This window comes from Sus scrofa, chromosome 1 (assembly GCF_000003025.6).
Source record: "Sus scrofa isolate TJ Tabasco breed Duroc chromosome 1, Sscrofa11.1, whole genome shotgun sequence".
Taxonomy (NCBI): domain Eukaryota; kingdom Metazoa; phylum Chordata; class Mammalia; order Artiodactyla; family Suidae; genus Sus; species Sus scrofa.
In genome coordinates, this window is record NC_010443.5 from 145,188,846 (window position 1) to 145,201,352 (window position 12,507).

Here is a 12,507-nt window from a genome sequence, read left to right on the forward strand (position 1 = left end):
ACCCAACATAGTGCCCTTGGGGTTACAGGTTGGATCCTTGGCTTCAGTCAGTGGGTTAAGGATCCAGCACTGCCATAAGCTGTGGCACAGGTTGCACATGCAGCTCGGATCTGGTGTGGCTGTGGCTATGGTGTAGGCCAGCAACTGCAGCTCCAATTCAACCCCTAGCCCAGGAACTTCCATATGCTGCAGGTGTGTCCCTGCCAAAATAATAATAATACAAATGTAATATAAACTATTTTGACCATGAAAATTTTCACACATTCTTCTCCCATCTGACCTAGGGAGGTATCACTATCTTCCTTGTTTCCAAACCTAAAAGCTTACAACCTAAGGTCTGCAATAAGAATGTATATCCGTCAAATTTTATAAATGACTAGCAGCCAAGAATATTATCAGACTTAACATAATACTAAATCCAATGACAAAATAAAACAGAAAAAAAAATCCTAAATATAAGTACAAGGATGAACTCTCCCCCTCCCTACCAGGATCATAATAAAAACCTTTAATAACCAGGACAGCTGAGATAGTGTACATCAGGTGGATATCAGGTTGGTACCCACCCTACCCACAGACTCAGCAGGATGGTGTCTTGTCCCAGAACTGAACCAGCTCCTACAAAGTAATTCCAGTAACTTTAAAGCTCAGACCAGATCTTTATGAAGCCAAGAGGTCAACTGTTAAAAAGCATATGGTCTCAGCCACTGTAATAGCTCAGGTTGCCACGGTGGCATGGGTTTGATCCCTGGTCCAGGGAACAGCCACATGCTGGAGATGCGGCCCAAAGAGGAAAAAAAAAAAAAAAAAAAACCATATAGCTCAGTCATGACCCCTGTTTTTTGATGGCAGATAAAGAAATGGAATAAACAGGTCCAGAAACAATGTAAAATGTTAACTCACATATAAGCAGGAGTTTTGAGACAGAGGGGAATTTAAGATGCCACTCCTCTTTTAATATTTTTTGAGAGCTAGAATTTTTGAAAATTAACATTTGTCCTGGGGTGGAAATATGTGTTCAAACAGTTCCCTGATGGACATGCACAAGAATACAGAGGTGTATCTACAACTCAGATGGGAAGAATTTTCCTTGTTTTTCCAGAGGTGGAGTATAAGGAGTATGTGGAACCCCAAGTACCCCTCCCCACAACCTGATAATGTGGGTCTGCACAAATGACTCAGACTTTGGAGATTATTCCTCCAATATTTAGGAGAATGGTCTTTGATGACAGGAAGATAACGTTAGGAACTAAGGTATAAGTACCTTGGCTACTTTCCCTTGAACACTGGAGAAATCAATATTTACCTTACAATGAAGTTTTTCTTGTCCTAACTCTGTTTTTTTGTTTTCGGGGTTTTTTTTGGATTTTGTTTGTTTTGCTTTTTAGGGCCACACCTGCAGCATATGGAAGTTACCAGGCTAGGGGTCAAATGTGAGCTGCAGCTGCCGGCCACAGCCACAGCCACCGCAACACAGGATCCAAGCCAAGTCTGCGACCTACACCACAGCTCATGGCAATGCTGGATCCTTAACCCACTGAGAAGACCCAAGGATCAAACCCACAACCTCATGGACATTAGTTGGGTTTGTTACCACTGAGACACAATGGGAAATCCTTCTTTTCCTAATTCTTAATCCCATTTAACCACCCCTAGGAGACCACTGTGGAGAAAGTTTCCACCTCTCTCCACTCCCTTCATACCTTCTCTAATGGGGTTGTATTTTTATTGGCAGCCTTGGCTGGTATGTTCAAAAGGCAGAATCCAGGGTCCACCCTCTTGTTTTGTTGTAACTCAGGAAAACTGGCTCACAACCATTTTTGACCATGGTTCACTTCAGGCAAACAACTCCCAAGGTCATCTACCTCACTCATTTCTAATTTCTAGTGCAAAAGAACTCCATAACAACAAAGAATTATTATTGTTATTCTGGGCAAACATAACCAAGATGTAAAAATAAAGCAGTTGTAAAAGATCAAAACTATCAACAAAGGTAATATCTAATAATCCTTCTACGATATATTGATTCCATACTATCAGCAGTTGACAGCTATAACCAAGTCAAGATAACACTCATGAGTGACAGCAAAGCATCAAGCATCATTCCCCCAATCGAGAAGAATTCCAAAAAAGGGTGTAAGAACAGGAGCCTTGAGATACTGTTAACTGTAGCAGGGCAGCTGACTTTAGGATACTAAATCCTTCTGAAGGAGTCCTCAGTAAATGCTAGCAAAATGCTAATTTTTGCTTACGCGTATCAGACTTCAAAAACCTTAACAGCTCACTGAAAAGGTTTATATTAAATAGCCCTTAGCTGTAGTGATAAATAGTAATGTGTGGAACCGCCTATAATTTGCTTATTAAAGAAACTAAAGAAGAGTTTGGATATAGGTCCCATACCTCTGTGACCTGTGAATGGACCACGGGCCATCCTGGGATAAACAACATCCTATCAGACACTTTCCCATCTTTTTGTTCAATCTCTCCTTCTGGACTGGCATGTCCTTGCTCAAATGTATTTCCAACCCCAAGAACTGGCATGAGACCTTATGTGTGACTCTGGGCAAGCCAATGACCTCATTTGTAAAACTGGGGAGATATGGCACCCACCTCACAGGGTGCTATAGGGTAAATGAGAGGATGATGGGAAAGCACTCTACAGGGCCTGCCAGGGAACAAGGTCAATGAAGAGCCACTCTTCTTATTTTGGGAATCTGATTGTCAGATGACTACCTGAATGGATGAATGGATACTGGTGACCTTCGCTAATTACCAGGAGAAAGAGATTTAGAAGCATAACAATGCCAGATCCTTAACCTGCTGCACCACCAGGGAACTCCATAAGAAAATGAAATAACACTTTTCCCCCTAAGATCAGGGTAAACATGCCTAAAAGGACTCAATGCAACAATCAAGACTCTGACAACAATAAAGTTATTATGAAAATATTTTTCATGTTTCACCTAAAACAGACAGGAGTGACAATTATTTGGGCCTCACATTTAATGAACAGCAAGGAGCTGGCCAAGGTACCTACACTGGACTCAACAGTGCCCTCCTCCCTACGCCTCCTAAGCCCATGAATGTGACCCTATTTAGAGAAAGGGTCTTCATAGATGTCATTAAGTTAAGGCTCTCAAGATGAGATCACCCTGGGTCGTCCGGGTGGATCCTAAATCTGTGACAAGTGTTCTGATAAGAAACAGAAGAATAGAAGACAAAGACACATGGAAAAGGCCATGTGAAGGCGCAGAGACTGAAGTGATGCTGCTGCAAGGAAAGCTTGGAGCCACAGACACCTGAGGAGGCGAGAAGGATGCTCCTCAGAGCCTGTGAGGGAGCATGGTCCTGCCGACACTCTGATTTCAGACTTCTGGCCTCCAGAACTGTGAGAGAACAAATTTCTGTTGTCTTCGGCCATCTGTTGCAGCAACTCTAGGAAATACAGTGCCGCACTGCTTCTGTTTACCACCAGCAATTACTGGAGGCCCTCAAAGCAGGCAGCAACTGCATATGCATCCTCATGGATCCTAATCGGGTTCGTGAACTGCTCAGCCACGAAGGGAACTCCTGAGTTCCAAGTTCTTGAACAGAAATGACTCAGAACCAAATGCTGCAAACTCTCCTACTTACTAAATTTCTTGGAAAAAGAAGACAAGAAGAAGGCTGCACTGATGCAAGTCTGGCCACTTGTCCACTTCAGTTTCTACGTAAAATGGTCGGCAAGCATAGTACTCCTGAAAGGATTCACAGAGCCACTCGGAAAAACAGAAAGATATTGCAAAAAGGAAAGCAGATGAGCCCAAATGGCCAAACCAGATAGAAGTGTGTGTGGGGCCAAAGCACTGGCCCGATCAACCTGAACCTTCACTTAGAGGGCATAAGCTTTGCAGGCACGCAGTATTCCCACACAAGCTGTCAATGGTTAAAAGACAGAGAAGCACTGGAAGCATACACCTCACCACAAAAACCTTCACCTGAGCCATGATCAAGGATCAGGGTAGGTTCTCACATCTTGGTGCTCTGCTCTGGGTTTCCACCCATCACGCTGGAGTCAGACCCATATCCGCATATCCTCCAGCCACAGAGTGGTGCTGTCCATCTCAAATTCTCCGTGTGCAGTTGCTAGGACAGTGGCAAAATGAAATGTCATCTAGAAAATACATTCCAGAAGATGTAAGGAATCCATATTCTCCAACTTAAAAAAGGACTATACACAAATCATCAAAAAATACTAGAGCCCTGGAGAGTGTGCGCGCACCTTACTTTGCCCCTTGAAAAACCAGATGAACATCTGCAAATCTACTTAATATTGAGTGGAAATTCTGAATGCTCATTTAAGATTGTGGAAAAGCACAACAAAATCCTCCTGCTCTTTCCAGGCTGCCTCTTTTTAAGACGTTTTTTAATGCTAGCCCCAGTCACTGCCTGCCTTGAACGTGACTCTCTAGAGGAAAGATGTTCTTTGTGTTCTCTTCACAAACTCTTTATTGGGGAAAGCAGTTGTGAAAACCGCCCTCCAGTGATCAAAAAGAATAAACCTGCTTTCTTGACCTTGGGACCAATTGCTGCTAATATTCATACCTAACAGCTCCTCGAACATTATCTCCATATCTTGGTTTTTAGATGTAACATCAAAAAATTTTCCTTAACTTTCTTTCCCAGTTACATATTATTAAGAATTCATTTAGGAGTTCCCATCGTGGCTCAGCAGTAAGGAACCTGACTAGGATCCATCAGGATTCGGGTTTGATCCCTGGCCTTATTCAGTGGGTTAAGGATCCGGCATTGCTATGAGCTGTAGCTTAGGCTGGCAGCTACAGCTATGATTCGACCTCTAGCCTGGGAACTTCCATATGCCACAGGTGTCACCCTAAATAGACAAAAAAGAAAAAGAAAAAAGAATTCATTCATTTAGGATTCCTCCTGTGGCACAAAGGGATGGACAGCATCTCTGGGCTAGGACACAGGTTCAATCCCCAGCCTGGCACAGTGGGTTAAAGGATCTGGGGTTGTCGCAGTTGTGGCTCGGATCTGATCTCTGGCCCAGGAACCCCATGTGCCACAAAAAAGGGGAAAAAATCATTTATTCAATACACATCTTTTGAGAACTGATTTTGTACTAGACACTAGCTGCAAGGAATTCAGTAGTAAACAAAACAGACAAAAAGCCCTGGCCCCATGCAACTTACATTCTAGGGCGAGGGAGAAGTGACTTACATAAAACTTTAGTAAAATATGTAGTTTGTTCAATACTGATCAGCGCTCAGAAGAAAAGGTGGATGGGGATTAAGACTGTTGGTGTGGACCTCTGCTGTTTTTGCTGTAAACATTCATCTAAAAAGTTATCTTCAATTGTTACTTCTTTTTACTTCATAATATCACCATATCCTTTTTTTTCCCCTGCACTAGAGTCATGTGGAAATTGCCAGGGCCAGGGATCCAGCCCACACCACAGCAGCGACAACACTGGATCTTTAACCTGCTTCACCACAAGGAACTCCCCGTGACATATTTTTGATGTATTTACTAAAACCCTCTTCCATGAACATTTCTTAATTACAGCCAACTTTTATCAGCCTAGTCTTCCATGTGTTGACACTTGCTGTTCATCAAATTAAAATACCTTCTGCAGAATAAATTTCTGTTTTTAAACAACTGGGAGGCAGGGAGAGGAAGACACTAACATTTACTTGGCACCTACTATTTGGCCAGGCATAGAAGCAGGCAGGCACTTTGTATTTACCAGGGCTTCTGATCTCCATATGACCCCAAAAGATAGGTAACATCGTTCTCCTGTTACAGAGGAAGAAACAGATACTCCAGCAATTGTCTAAAGTCACACAGTAAGTGTGGCATGGCTGAAATTTGAACTTCGAGGCCCATATTTTTCAGTCTCTCCTCCAAAACTTTGCACTACTGGGATTTTTTTTTTTAATCTTCTGTTTTTCTTGGCTGATCGATCTTTATATTCTTTGGATCGTTATTACATTTTGTCTTATATAGCAAAAATTTTACTTTTCTCCAGTGCCTAAAAGCGGCCTCACATCCCTTCTCCATAACCTTAAAATTAAACTGGACTATGTTTAATGGAATCGAATAAACCTCTCTGAACCATATTAACCACAATTTAAAAAAACTTGAAGTGACCCCTGAACTCGAAGATCACTGGCACCTTTTTTCCCCCTACAGTCACCATCCCCTTACCTGAGCACTCCTTTTGCTATAGAACCTCACACCTAGGTCCTAAGTCGATGGAATGAATGCCTAGGTAGTCACTGGGATTTCACAGGGCATATTTAAACGCTAATAAAACGCAACACAATCAGAGATAATCAACTATGAACATCAGATATGGATAACCCCACATTTTCTTTCTTAGGGGTATTCTTCCCCATCACCCCAACAGCAGTTCCCAGGTTGGAAGAACTGGACCGCCCGCAGTAAATTACAGTCCCTGAAATCTCAACAATGACCCGCCACTGACGCCCCGAGCGAGGGAGCGGCGCGCCCTTGACCGCGGACCGGGCAGAGGATGGATTCTGAGAAAGCTCAGAAAGCGCTCGCTGATAATACACGGTTCGCTGCCTCCGCGTCAGCCCGGCTGGAGATTCTCAGCCAGAACCCGCAGCGGCGGAGACCCGGGGACCCGCCCCGCCGTCGGCTGCACACTCACGGTAGTCCAGGCGAGGGTCGTGAACGCGCCCCGCCCCCGTCCCCCCACCCCCTTCCCCGACCCTGGTCCGCGCACCCCGCGCCCCGCGGCCCTCACCACAGCTTCCTCTTGAGCGGCAGGAGGCTGCCGCGGTTGGACGGCGTGACGCCGATGGCCATCTGCAGCACCGTCAGGTATTTCTGGTACTTCATCTTGTCCCCGCTCCGCTCGCGGCCAGGGCCTCGCCGCCGCCGCCGGCGCCGCAGACACAGCCCCTCCAGGCGCCGCATAGGTCAGCCCTGGGCCATCCGCCGCCCCGCTCCGCCGCCAGGCTCCGCTTCCACCGCCGCCGCCGCCGCCGCCTGCGTGCCGGCCGTGCGCGTCCGGGCTCCCGTTCCCGCGTGCGTGCGTGGTCTCCGCTCCCGCCGCCGTGCGTGGCCGCCGCCCCCTTCCTCCCCTACCCACCCAGCTCCAGCCCCGCGCCGCGCGGCGCTTCACACCCGCCCGCGAGCCCGCGCCCGCCTCTGTGCCGCCGGCTCCCAACTGCGGGCGAGGCCGCCCCTCCAACCCCGCGCCGCCCCAGCGTCCTCCGGTCGCACAGCGCGTTCACTCCCACAAAATCCCAACCACAATCTTCCAGAGGAGAAAAAAAAATTTTTTTTTTTATAATTACTACTTGACACCATCATTTATGTGCTCCACCCAAAGTGTGTGCACGTGTTGTGTGTCTGTAAAATGCACGCACATACACATGCTGTTTGTATGTATAATATGTGTATATATGTCGGTCCTCTCTGGCAGGCAGACCAACTGTGGAAACAACCCTGAACCGTGCAAAACTATCTTAAAAAGAGTCGACGGGAAAAAATGAAGACTGTTACACCGACCTTGAAACATTTTGTCCAAACATTCCTAACTCTTCACTGGTGGTTATAAGTGTATAGAGAAATGGGAAAATAGCAAAGCGAATCATTTGTTGTACTGTAAAACAGTGCAAACGTTGAGAACTGAAGTGTTTTATTCCTTTTCTTGTCTTTTTAGGGCCACACGTAAGGCATATGGAAGTTCCTAGGCTAGGGGTCAAATTGGAGCTGTAGCTGCTGGCCAATGCCACAGCATAGCAATCCTAGGCCAAGAGCTGCGTCTGTCACCTACACTATAGCTCAACGTGGAATCCTTAACTCACTGATGGAGGCCAGGGATGCAAGCAGCATCTTCATGGATACTAGTCAGGTTCCTTACCTCTGAGCCACAGGGGAACTCCAAAGTGTTTTATTTCTTGCAACAAAAAAGTAACGAGTAACATAAAGGGTGCTTGTCTTTTCCTAGAAGAGTTGTTATATACCCACAGAGCCTGTTTTCTGTGTCTTGGCAAAGAGTCATGTTTGGATCACTTTCAAGATTTTATCCTCTGGGTGATCACTGTGGTAGAGTATATTAGAGTTCCTTTAGCCTTATGTCCTCTGGGACATCATCATCCTTTCTGTCACAGTCCACTGTCCTCATTCAAGCTTTCGTTTGGTACATTCCTCTGGCAGCATGTCCAGAGTCACTGGAAAGGTGGCAATGTCAGCATTCCCACAGTTGCCTATTTTTTTAATAACTCCAGTTATATTCCATTCATATTTCATGTCTCTTCCATCTTTACCATTTTTGTTTCTTTGCTGCACTTCCATCTTTGTTGGCTAATTCACTCTTTCATTTAACCTGATTTTTTTTTTTTTTTTTACAAAGCTGTGTACGTTTACCACTGGAAGAAAAGAAGGCAACGTAATTGTACACTTTTCTGCCAGTGGCTAAGCTAAAAAGTGCTCAAAGAGGAACACTGACAATTTTGAAAGAACTACTGATTGGTCATTGATCGTGATGTATGTGTATGTCGTGATTTGTGGACTCAAGAGCTGACATCAAGTTTCTACTATATGCATTGGTACTAGATGCATTTACTCACAGTTAATATGCCATGATATTGTAAATGTGAAACATACTGTTGAGCAACTGGTGTTAATTAAAATGTGGCAGCTAACATCAGACATATCTGAACCTGCAAAGCAAGGACTGCCTGGAAGTATGTATATATTGTATGTGTATGTGAAGAGTACAGACAACAAGTGCCTATACACCCACCAAGCAGAATGATCAAATGTCAACCCACTCCACCGCAGTGCATCTCTCCTGTATGACTACTTAAACACTTCATTTTCAAATTAATTAGCACATAGGAAAATTAGAACAAAACAATCTCCTTCTGGTTTAGGCTCTCAGCCTAATTTCACAGTCGCTTTGGTAGAAAAGCAGGTCTAAATCTATTTCACTTTTGCTTATTCTGAAGTTTTAGCTCTCACATAAAATGAGGAATTGGCAGATCTTTCACACTTCAAATGTATGTTCGTACCTAGGAGAGGATCTTTTAAAAATACTGGGAGCAGTGCTTTTTAAAAACTTATCTAGTCACCATGTCTTAGATGCGCTTGGCCTTTTGCACCGCCTTACTATATTGTTGTAAGATATTTGATGAAAATACTGCACTGAACTCAAGGATTTAGGTAACTAGAGGCTAAGGGGATCTATTTAGGATAGTGATTGATAAAAATAAATCTGGCAGAAGCACTTGCAGAATGACAGAAAAATCTGCTTTTCCATTAAAAAAAGAGGGAGAGAGAGAGAGAATACTGCATTAAATTGTCAAATCAACCTTTCAGAACTCCAGAAATGAACCAAAGGCTTGCAACAATCCAAAGTTTGTTTTTCAAGGAAAATGACTGAATCCTGGTAAGAACAGTTAGCCTTATGGCTTTTTAACTTGCTGAATTCCCAGCCTCTTCTACCCAGCTCTGTGGTAGCCTTGAAAACTAATAGCCTCAAAACTACAGTAGCTTTGAAATCCAGTAGATTAGCAGCCATTGGAGGGGAAGAATGTGTTTGGAGGTCCCCAAAATCCATATTTCCAGAGAATTGTCATTTTTTGACCTGTTGGCAGCTCCATTCATAAGGCTTGTCTCTATTTTACCTGGCTCAGTATTTACTCTGTGTACAAAGTACAAGCCCTAGGGCATTTTTGAAAAACAATCGGTAGCAGTTGTTTGACATCACACTGCCTGTGATGGTGAAATCAGTTAGGGCTAACAAGAGGTTAACCCAAAATGAAAACAAAAATGGGAATGAGAGTCCATGGGATGCCTTGAAAGCTCTGACATATTCTTGGGAATCCAGAATGCTATGCACACATGCAGAACTGTGCACACAGTCAAGAAACACCTGAAAAGGCCCTAATCTCTCAGCTGATTTACAATGATATGCTAATTCCTACTGTACAGAAAAGTGATTCAGTTATACACATTTATAGATTCTTTTTTAAAATAATCATTTCCATATGGTTTATCCCAGGACACTGGATATAGTTCCCTGAGCTATACAATAGGACCTTTTTGTTTATTCATTCTAAATATAATTGTTTGCATCTACTAACCCCAAACTCCCAGGCCATCCCTCCCCCTCCCCCTTGGCAACTACAAATCTGTTCTCTATGTCTGTGAGTTTGTTTCTGTTTTGTAGATAGGCTCATAGGTGCCATGTTTAAATTCCATATTTAAGTGAGATATAGTATTTGTCTTTCTCTTTCTGACTTACTTCACTTAGTATGCAAATCTCTAGTTGCATCCATGTTGCTACAAATGGCATTTGGCTGAGTAGTTTTCCTTTGTATATATGTAACATCTTCTTAATTCATTCATCTGTCATTGGACATTTAGGTTGTTTCCACGTCTTAGCTATTGTGAATAGTGCTTCCATGAACATAGGGGTGCATGTATCTTTTCGAATTGTAGTTTTGTGTGAATATATGCCCAGGAGTGGAATTGCTGGATCATGTGGTAGTTTTACATTTAGTTGTCTAAGGAACCTCCATACGGTTTTCCATAGTGGTTTGTACCAATTTACATTCCCACCAACAGTGTAGGAGGATCCCCTTTTCTCTATACCCTCTCTAGCATATGTTATTTGTAGATTTATTAATGATGGCCATTTTGACTGGTGTGAGGTGGTCCCTCATTATAGTTTTGATTTGCACTTCTCTAATAATTAGTGATGTTGAGTATCTTTTCATATGCTTACTGGCCCTCCATATGTCTTCTTTGGAGAAATGTCTTTTTAGGTCACCTGCCCATTTTTCACTTTGTTTGTTTTTTTGTTGTTGAGTTGTATGAGTTGTTTGTATATGGTGGAGATTAAGCCCTTATCAGTCACATAGTTTGGAAATATTTTCTCCCAGTCCATAGGTTGTCATTTCAGGTTTTTTATGATCTCCTTTGCTGTACAAAAGCTTGTGATTTTGATTAGGTCCCATTTGTTTATTTTTGTTTTTATTTATATTGCCTTAGGAGACTAAGAAAACATTTGTATGATTTATACCAGAGAATGTTTTGCCTATGCTCTTTTCTAGGAGTTTCATGGTATTATGTCTTACGTTTAAGTCTTTGAGCCATTCTGAGTTCACTTTTGTGTATTATGTGAGGGTGTGTCCTAACTTAATTGATTTACATCTGGCTGTTCATCTTTCCCAGCACCATTTGCTGAAGAGACTGTCTTTTTCTCACTTTGTATTCTTGCCTCCTTTGTTGAAAATTAATTGACTGTACACATGGGGGTTTAATTCTGGGCTGTCTATTCTGTTCCATTGATCCTTATGTCTGTTTTTGTAACAATACTGTTTTGATTACTGTAACTTTGTAGTATTGTCTGAAGTCTGGGAAAGTTATGCCTCCTGCTTTATTTTTTTTTCCCCAGCCTAATTTTTCACTTCTGGTTGACCTCAAGGTTCAGTGCAAGCACAAAGTAAAGGCTAAGGAAGAGTTGTAAATTGCCTAACAGAATATTGGAGGTATGGCTTGATACACACAGCTTCTCAGCAAAGGCTAAGAGATTTACTGGTTCAAAACATTTAGTTTAGTTGACCACTAAATTATCCAAGCAGAGACTTTAGTGGCCACATATGACAAAGAATACAGACTTTACAGAATTAGTCCAGACAAGTCACTAAACAAACAAGAGCAAGAACAAACTTTGGGGTGGAAGAAGAATATTGCCACATTTTATTATTAAAAATGTACACACTCCAACAAAAAAAAATTTACAGGACATGCAAAGCAACAGAAAAATATAGCCCATATACAGGGGGGGAAAGATGTTAATAGAAACTGTTCTTGAGAGAGCCTAGGCATTGGACTTACTGGACAAATACTTTATATTATAGGTATCCTAATTACAGGAAACCATGAGTTAAGATTAAAGGAAAGTATGACAACAATGTCTCACACAATAGTAAATATCAGTAAACAGAAATTAAAAAAAAAATAGAAACTCTGGAGTTGAAAAATACAATATCTGCAATTAAAAATTCACTAAAAGGGCTCAAAAATGTACTGGAACTGGCAGAAGTAAGAGTCAGTAAACTTGAATATAAATCAACAGATTATCCAGTCTGAAGAACAGAAAGAAAAAAGAATGAAGAAAAATGAGCAGAGATTCATAAACCTAGGAAAAAACATGTAGCATACCATTATATGCATAAAGTCTCAAAGGACAGGAGCAGAAAGAGGACCCAAAGAGTATTTGAAAAAACAATGACTGAAAACTTCACAAATTTTGTGAAAAATGCTAATCTGCATTCAAGGACATTCAAGGAGTTTAAAGAACTCCAAGTAGAATATATTCAAAGCAGTCCACACCTAGACTAATAGTCAAACTGTTGACAACCAAAGAGAATGAGAGATTCTTAAACCAGCAAAAGAAAAGCAGCTTATCACATATAAGGGATCCTCAATAAGATGAACTTCTGATTTCTCATCAGAAAT

General features: G+C 42.4%; 1 protein-coding gene across 6 annotated transcripts in view; it reads right to left on the reverse strand.

Annotated features, from left to right (window-relative positions):
* TJP1 (tight junction protein 1) overlaps positions 1-7,012 on the reverse strand; it is a 265,471-nt gene extending 258,459 nt beyond the window's left edge. For all 6 annotated transcript variants that reach the window (XM_021098856.1, XM_021098848.1, XM_021098843.1 and 3 more), the window contains exon 1: positions 6,773-7,012. In XM_021098856.1, the coding sequence (XP_020954515.1) occupies positions 6,773-6,945 (173 nt within the window). In that variant the 5' untranslated portion in view covers positions 6,946-7,012. The remainder of the gene's footprint in view (positions 1-6,772) is intronic.